Genomic DNA, 8,697 nt, shown 5'->3' with positions numbered 1-8,697 from the left:
TGCATGGAAAATAGTTGCTTTACCTTTGTGATGTAAACATCAGTGTCTTGACACCGTCCTTTACATATCATATGTAAAACTCATGCTTGACCATCAGTATATTCTGTTTTTCTTATTTATTTATTTTTTTAGAATTGTGATGACCTTTTTAAAATCTGACCACCTGATTATCAATAAACTCCACAAGGTAAGTGTATTGCTTTTTTTATTCTGTGATTATAAATTAACATTTTTGCTATGAGCTTGTAGTTGTCAGCAGTTTTTTTTAAAAACATGTTTTTTTAAAAAACATACGTTTTTAAAAAAGTTTTAAAAACTTATGTAAATATTGAATTGCAGATTAGAAATAAAACTACAATAAGTAACGTGGGGTGAGAACTAACTTTTATGAGGCATTTGTTAAATTAAAGATGCATTCATATAAAATGAGTATTGTTATTGTCTGTTTTAAGTATTTCTATTCTTTCCTAAATGGTTGCTGAGGTTGATTTTTGTCCATGTTGATGATTTGTGCTTTTGATAAGTTATATTTAAAAATGTATGTGTAATGTTTGGCTTTTTTAGATGACATTGGTGTGATTTCATTCATTAGCTGTTTTTGTACTGTTCTGAAACGCTGATATATATTCTTGCTGTTAAATGCTATACTGAGGGTTTGGGAAAACATAAAATCTTAAAATATTGGCAAAACATAATTTGTGAAGTTCTTCAGTTAAGAGGTGTGAAATTTGGTTTTGTAGGTAAAGACCTTTGTCTGCATTTCTTGTTCTCCTGGTTAAGTATACTGACACAGGCGTAATCCTTGTAAATTAGAGCAAACAGCTTAAGAAGGTAAGAAGATTCCAAATGGCTCTTTACTTGCCTTGTTTATTAAAGGGAATGGTAACAATGGAAATACACATGATACTTAATATGCTTTTCCCTTGCTTTAAAAGTGCAGCAACATTACATTGATGATCTGAAAGTCTTGGTGCACCCAGTGTTGTAGACTTACAAAATTTACGGAAGACATATCAGTTCTTGAATAACAAAATTATCTTTATGCTTTGCCTTTAAACATGGGTACTGAAATGATGTCGGAACGAAAAATACAGAAATATCTCAAGTTATAATCAGACTGAGAATTTGAGAGATTATAGTATATCGTCTCCGAAAAGATTTCAGCTAGTAACATAAATTAAGTCTTTTAAACAACCATCCACAGGTTAAATTCTTATGCATTAAATACTGTTCAATATTTCTATTTCTTTTAGTAATTCAATATGTCTGGCTTACAAAGTCCCAGCTTTTTAAGCTATATTTTTACTTTTTACTGCCCAAGATATTATTGCACTGATAATTGAGAGGAACCTCTGTCAAGTACACTGTTGGTGTAGGGTTTCATTTTTGCTTTGACTGAAAGCTCAAGGAAGAACCTCCAGACATATTCCTCCTTAGAGGGAGGCAAGTCAGTGGGCCTAACAAGGAGAGTGGTTCAGACCTCAGACTCCAGACTGGAGACCCTGCCCCAGGGCTTTGGCACATAAGGACTGTTGACTCTTCGCGCCACAAGGACTTGCCTCCGATCTCGGCTCCCTGAACCCAAGTCCTCTCGCTTTGGGCCATCATAAGGCCCAAACATGTTGTTGTGGTAAGCCACTGGTCTGTCCGTCATTCTAGGGAGCATTGCTGTGTTTTCTGGGCAGTGGCTGGTACATGGAAACAAGTGGCACATGTCCTTTGAGCTGTTGTAGAACTGGGACGGTCCTTGTGGGAGAGGCCCCACATACACTGGTAAATCTGTGTACGAGTTCAGGTAGGTGGAATAATGTCTGTGCACCACTGTAGAGGAGGAGCGGCGCAGTGCAGCGGCGTTCTGCAGGATAGCTTCCCTGTAAGAGGGCAGCCGGGTAGAGTCAGCGTACTTTATCTTTTGCTTGTAGGGGTAAGAACCCATATGGGCTGGGTCTAAGTAGGCTGGCTCAGCGGCCAGGGGGTAACAGGACAGGTTGTGTCCCAAACTGCCATACAACCTGTGAGGCTTTGGATTCGGCCCCACCGCCTGTGGAAACAAATCAGGCATGTCTGTTCGGGTGGAGGGAGCTGTGGATGTGGAAGGCTTTGTTTCATCTACCTGACGGATTCTATCATTGCCCCACGTGGCTTTAAGAAATGAGGCTCGTCGATTTAACTTGTCCTTTCCTAACAGGGGAATGTCGTCCATTTCTGGCTCCAGGTAGGACTTCATGCAGGAGTTGCAGCTGGTGCTGCTGCCGGGGTAGTGTCCTGGAGTGCAGGTCATGGTCATACCATCAGGGACCTGGTTGTTTAGGAGGTGATTGGCTCTCAACTCAGCAAAGCAAGACCGTGGTTCATCGTAGTCGACTCTCACTCTTGGCTCTGGATTATTAAACAGATAGCTGAAAGACCTCCGTCTCCGGCTTACACAGTCTGGGGGGTAGCTGAACTTCCTGCGGAGGGGTCCCTTGTGCTCCACGTAAATGTCAGGTACCTGGAACTCCCTGTAGGAAACAAAAGGGGATGCTGGGTGCCGGCCCTGGTTTTCCACATACAGCCTGCTGCTGTGGTAGGGATTGGACGTTCCAGAAGGAGTTTGGTCTCTCATGGCGATGTGTGGGCTGCTGAGGCTGGAAATGGGCAAAGTTCTCTCCAACAGATGCTGACTGCTGCGTGTAGGCAGCGTGTACCGAAGAGGAGTGGGTCGGGTTACCACCCTGGGCTTCTCTAGAAGGGGTTGGGTGGATGTGTCCCCGTAATGAACTGGGAACGTTGGAGTAATGGCCCTCTGAGGGTACGGGGAATGATTGTCTGTTATACTGGAGATGTAGGGTAGCCGGCCGTGGGTCACATCTGTGGTTGTAACTCTGGGAGGAAGGCCAGCTCGCACATTGTCGGCTCCACGTCTGCTCCAGTTTTCTATTGTTTTGGTGGCGCTATCGAGAGAGTTCTCAACTCTGGCAGAGGACACCATGTCCTTGGCTGTCCTCAGCATCTTAAGCATGTTGGCTTGAGTGTAGTTGGTGGTGACGTCTGGACTCTGCAGGCTCCCGTTGTGGTCAGTTTGCTCTACTCCGTTAAAGCAGCTGTAGATGCCCTGTAAATGGATGGAAAGGTAAAATTAAATAAACCTGCAGACTACTGAACTTTTATGTTTTATTACAATCACAGATTATTGCCCCATTAATAAAATCTCCTATGAACATCAGACGTTAATATGGTGAAAGCTTGTTGAAGAATAATATTTATCCTTGTTTATTTGGCTTTATGCTTTTATGTTGCAGGATATTGGACATGAGTCCTATAAATGTTAGTTGCTGATCATGCACTTAGCATATTAGTTTCTCCATTTCGCCCCAACTAGCTTTATTTTACTTTCAAATTGTGTATTGCTCTGGAATGCAGAATCTCACCTTTGACCACAGTTGATACAGAGATGAAGGTTTTTAATGGGGTAATTTAAATTCAGTTTCTCAGGCATCAGGACCATTTCTTTCAGCAAACAACCACAAAATCCTCTTTCCACTATGAGGTCGTTGTCATCTTTGGAATATTGTAATTATGCAATAACTTGATTTATTAATGCCTGTTTGAATTGTTTGAAGTTGTACTTTTAGGTAAAGCTTCCTACCTGTCAGTGTTACCTCTCTTACTATTTAAACACTGCATGAAGGCAAGAAATTATAACAGAAATTCACCAAATCAATGGGTGATTGGCATGTCAAATACTGAGTCATTTAATACGTCAACACTAAAAAGTCAGTATCTTTTTTAAGAAACCTGAAGATCATATTTTCTCTTTAATGTACCGTTAGAAGAAAGAATTGGAATAATATAAAAATCAAAATACAACCAGAAATGATGTTAAAACAACTTGGTCTATTTTATTATGTGATAATTACTTACTCTGCTGATAGCCAGGAGGAAGTCCAGTCGATCTGATTTGCGAACTGAATGGCGAAGTTTCCAGTAGAGCAGATGTTCCCAGGCAAACACCAGTAGGCTTAGGCCCATGGCGACAAGCAGCATGTAAAAAACTCCGGCCATGTTGTCGATGTCCAGCTTACTGCTCATGACTTCTTTCTTTTCGTTACGACAGATACCTGTGAGCCAGACGGTTTGCAACTTTTGGGTGTCACCTGTGTGAAAAAACAAGACAGAAAACATTTAGGTTACATGAAATGCATTTTTATATAGAATAAGAAAATTTCCTCAATTAGTTAATTTGTGAAGCTGAGTATTTTTACTGTGGAACCGAACATTTTACTGTAAAGCTGCATGCTAAGGAGGGTTTCTTCAGAAGACAGACTGATGTGAGAAGTAAAATATCAGCCATACCAGTGGCCTCTCAGTTTGTCATTTATGTATTATGCATTACACGTTATAATTTCTCTTTCAGTTTAATAAATTCAACTAAAGGTGAATAGCAGAATAAATCAACTTCTGATTTAGTTTTACTCAAATTTTCTTTATATAGTTGCTATTAGCAACAATGTGCAGGTAGCACATTGTTACTGTTAGCTCTCTATGAGCATGTTAAATGTAATTGCATCATAATATTGATGTTTTTGGGTAGTAGTTCTAATTTATGAAAGCACAACAAATACCATCAGCCAGGAACTGCAGCAGGGCAAGGTCGATGGGGCGTTTCCAGCGTGAATCCTTCTGCAGAGCAATTCCATAACCAGTAGTAGCAAACACTTTCCCGCTGCCAATGGTGACCAGTTTGCATCCTTCGTCTTTGCCAGCCATGTAATTCAGCACAGCAGCATCATAGATAAAGGCATCCAGTTTCCTAACGTTGTAAAACAGATTACACAAATAATTTAGTTGTTTGGCTCTTCTTCCATTTCCACATTGTGTGTTCATGTCTCTCTTGGCAGAAACCTACCCTGTTTTAAGGCTGTTGAGAGCATCCTCTACTCCTTTTTGGTTGTATTTGACCATGTGGGAGTGCATCTCGGGGTAGTTACTCCTTATGTTGCGCTCTGTGCTGCCATTTGGGACTGTGCCAAAGCGGAACGGAGGATACTGCTCCTGTGGCTTTTGAAACTGTTGATGGATGTGGAATAACATTTTATATTAACAAACATGATTCTTGTGCTTATGTAGCTAAACAAAAGTTTCAGTCGTTTGCTTATTGTTCAATACACATAGTTTGACATACTGTGTAGGTAATAAAATAGGTTTACCCATCATCTTTGATTTTATTACGTTTTAGTACTCTGTTTAGTCAGTAAGAAGTGCTACAAAAAGCAGGGCGTAAACAGAAAGCACACACAGAGTTAAAGAGGACTGATCCTGCCAAAGCTGGAAATGAATTAATAAAATAGGAAATAAAGGAGTAAATAAAACTGTAAATACATAACAAAATGAGGAATTAATATGTATTAAGTGTATTCGATAGGGACAGGCACACAATATCAGGCTGAATAAACAGCAGCCACATTTCTGCATATTGATGCTTTTAGACTGAGCTAACATGTCTCACTTGTGGGCTTTTATAAACAATATAAACAATTGGAATTAAATAAATAACTATGGCGTAAATCAAATATATGTTTTAATTATTTATTTCCACGTTTAGTGGTAGAAACACCAACCTCATTACAACAGACTTGAGGGGCAAAAGGAAAATTTTAAATAAATGCAATAACAAATGTGTAAATGAATAATTGCATCATATATTTATTCCAAAATAAATATTTTATAGTTATATTGAAAAATATATTTTTACGCATTTTATTTCCTCATGTATTTATTTATTTTAACTTTATTTGTTCATTTTATCTACTTAGTTTCTTCCCTCTTTTTTATGCATTTACTTCCTCATTAATTCATTGTCAGTTTTGGTAGGATCAGTCATTCATAGACTGGATATAGTGGCATCTGTTATCTTTCCCCCACTGCTCTACTGTTCATATTGTTGTCCTGGAGGCTTTGTGTTGTGTTAATTGACACAGCTAACATCGGTATTATAGAAAGGAACTTAAAGTCCAGGATGCTGTCCAGGGGGATCTAGACTTCCTTCATCCTTCTGTTGTCTTCTCTAAAGAAGAACTTATTTCATCCTTTTCCCTTTGGCAGTACTTTATGCTTTTAATTATCATAGATTGAAAGTAGGACAAGGGGGAATACAGGATTTGACTTTTTCATTAACCTTATGCAAATGCTTTCAGAGACCATATGTTAAATAATTAGCACTTATATAATAGGAAAAATAAATAAATAAATAAAAGCTACAAATCAACCATTTCATGACTCTTGAAAGTCCAATTTCTGCTGATTTCTGTGTGAAGCTTTTAGTGCAATAAAAATGTAAAGGTTTATCCTTTCAGGTACATCTAAATACAAGAGTTAAGATAAATTGCAGGTAGCTTCTGGAGATTAATTTGCTTGTGTGGAGATATTTTTGTCATGTTGCTTGACAAATGTGGTTGTCAGTCACTCTCTTATCATGACATTTCTTGTAAGTGGAGAAGTTATTCCCACACTTCATTATTGACTAGTCATTCCTTTAAAACAAGGTCACTTTATCTGTCTTTGTGTTGTACCTTATTTCCATACTCCTGCCCTAAGGAGCTTAGCGCAGCTGGTCAAGCAGCAGTTCAGTTCTACATTCCTACGGCGTTGCCACATACAGAAAGAAGTAGAATAATCTATGAAGTCCCTGTCAAAAGAGCTTTGTTTCTTGCACTGCATTGCAGAACTGGTGAATAATGAAAAGAGAATTGCTAGTGACTTTCCTAGAATTGTAATGAGCAGTGGACAGCTTGGTCTTTTTCCTCAAATGCCTCTTTAATCTCCTCAGTTGTCTGAAAGCACAGACTACAAATCACTTTTTGTGCTGATGGTTTAACACAGATTTCCTCATCAATACTTCTATGTAATGTGTCCCCAGAGCAACACTTGTAGGGATAATAATACCAGGAAATTACAATCACAGTCTACCCGGAAAATTCACTCGGCTATATCTTCTCGTTTCCATTAACATCCTGCTCTAAAAGATAATGTAATTTATGTTTTTCCTGTTTGCATTACCACTTTTAGATTATCCACAATTTATAACTACAGCAGATGTAGTTTACAGTACGGTGACCAACAGGTACAAACACACAACAGCAAAACACGCTGCATTTTGCCTATGATTGTAGCTATTTTTTTGTTGTGTGTTTTGGAGTTTGCAGCATTTATGTGTTTACAGCCAGTGTATTACTGAGCCAAAATAGACATCCTTGTGTTTTAGGTTGCACATCAACGACAAAACAACGTCTAAGACAAAGGTCTGTACCTTTTTGTCACTCAGTCCGGAAACGGTGTCGATGTATTGCTCCTGGATCATAAAGGCAGCCAGATTGGCAGTGTACGAAGCCAGGAAGATGACAGCAAAGAAAGCCCAGACCAGAACCATGATCTTACTGGTGGTGCCCTTTGGATTCTCAATAGGAACCGAATTGTTGAAGACGATTCCCCACAGTAGCCAAACTGATTTTCCAATAGTGAATGTGGGCCCTCCGGGATCTAAAAACCAAAGAAAACAAAGTAAAGAGTCAGTTTTAGTGGGTTGTTTTCCAAATCAAATTATGGAATTAGAAAAGATTTTATTTTGTTTTGGTTAATTTGTTCATTTTTGGCATAGATCATTTCTGGTTCATATTTCCAAAAGGTAGCTGTGGGAACCTTTGTCTCTCTCAAGCTGTTAAGGATAAAAATTTGAAACTGTGAAGTAAACAGTACATTTAAATACTGGGGTTAACAAACTAAATGTTCAACATTTTTATAACTAGGATAAAGTAAACGTGACTGAAACAGTGATTAACTCAATATTTTCTCTTATTTATTTGCTCTTATTTACTCTTATTCTCTTACTGGAGACAATTGTCCGTTTTCTCCAACATAAAATGCAATTCTTTTAAGTTGTACCACAGAAGTTAGTTTTATTTTTAATGTATCTGTTAAGTTTTACATTCTTTTTTGAAAATAGGTTCTTCTTCATTGATTTAGTCAATAATAGTGCATGATAGAGATAATGCACTTGAAATATAAAATTACACAGCAGATGCACTAACATTTCTTAAGGCCAAAGCTGATATGTAACATAAAATATTGGATGAAAGTAAAGACTTGTCCTATAGAGATTAGTTGGCAACCCGTGACTCTTTGCTCTTTCATCCATTACTGGGCATTAGGGGACCACATAGCGATGAAATGAAACTGCAGTATCTTGATTCAACAAGAATTGATCCAATGTGTGAACACTGTAAATAGGCTTTCATGCTACATTTTCTCTTCAACCTTTGATACCTCTTCAGAATCCAGTGTAAGGAGTACCGAATTACAGCTTTCTGTAGTTTCAGCTCTGACAGTATTTTAAAATGATGCTATTGGTAGCTTTGTATTACAGGAAAAGTTGTAAAACCCTTATCAAACAACCTATGTCTATGTCTACATGCAAGGTTTTGACTACTTCTGTTTCTTTGGTCAACATTACAAAAAGAAAACACTGATAGAGGTGTATTGTGGGGAGATAAGGCTTTTTGAGTAGGTCAGAAAAATACCACACTACTCATAGTTTTGACTTATTTGCATTCTTTTTCGTTCCACTCTATCTGTCTTTTGCTTCTATTCTCCTAACAAACCAGATTTGTGACTGTATTTCCAACAGTGGTTCTCTTTTTATGCATATAACTACCTGAAGGA

The 8,697-nt window shown here is 38.2% G+C and overlaps 1 protein-coding gene across 1 annotated transcript in view; it reads right to left on the bottom strand.

Annotated features, from left to right (window-relative positions):
• Nucleotides 1-836: 836 nt before the first annotated feature.
• Nucleotides 837-8,697, bottom strand: part of grin2ca (glutamate receptor, ionotropic, N-methyl D-aspartate 2Ca) — a 54,294-nt gene continuing 46,433 nt past the window's right edge. The window contains exons 9-13 of the mRNA XM_008416517.2: nucleotides 7,289-7,518; nucleotides 4,889-5,049; nucleotides 4,605-4,792; nucleotides 3,904-4,136; nucleotides 837-3,094 (exon numbers count right to left, since the gene is read on the bottom strand). Coding sequence (XP_008414739.1) covers nucleotides 1,475-3,094; nucleotides 3,904-4,136; nucleotides 4,605-4,792; nucleotides 4,889-5,049; nucleotides 7,289-7,518 — 2,432 coding nt within the window. The 3' untranslated portion in view covers nucleotides 837-1,474. The remainder of the gene's footprint in view (nucleotides 3,095-3,903; nucleotides 4,137-4,604; nucleotides 4,793-4,888; nucleotides 5,050-7,288; nucleotides 7,519-8,697) is intronic.

Source organism: Poecilia reticulata, linkage group LG8 (genome assembly GCF_000633615.1).
Source record: "Poecilia reticulata strain Guanapo linkage group LG8, Guppy_female_1.0+MT, whole genome shotgun sequence".
In the NCBI taxonomy this organism is placed as follows: domain Eukaryota; kingdom Metazoa; phylum Chordata; class Actinopteri; order Cyprinodontiformes; family Poeciliidae; genus Poecilia; species Poecilia reticulata.
The sequence above is the reverse complement of the archived record's forward strand: the minus strand, read 5'-3'. Positions and strand labels throughout refer to the sequence as shown.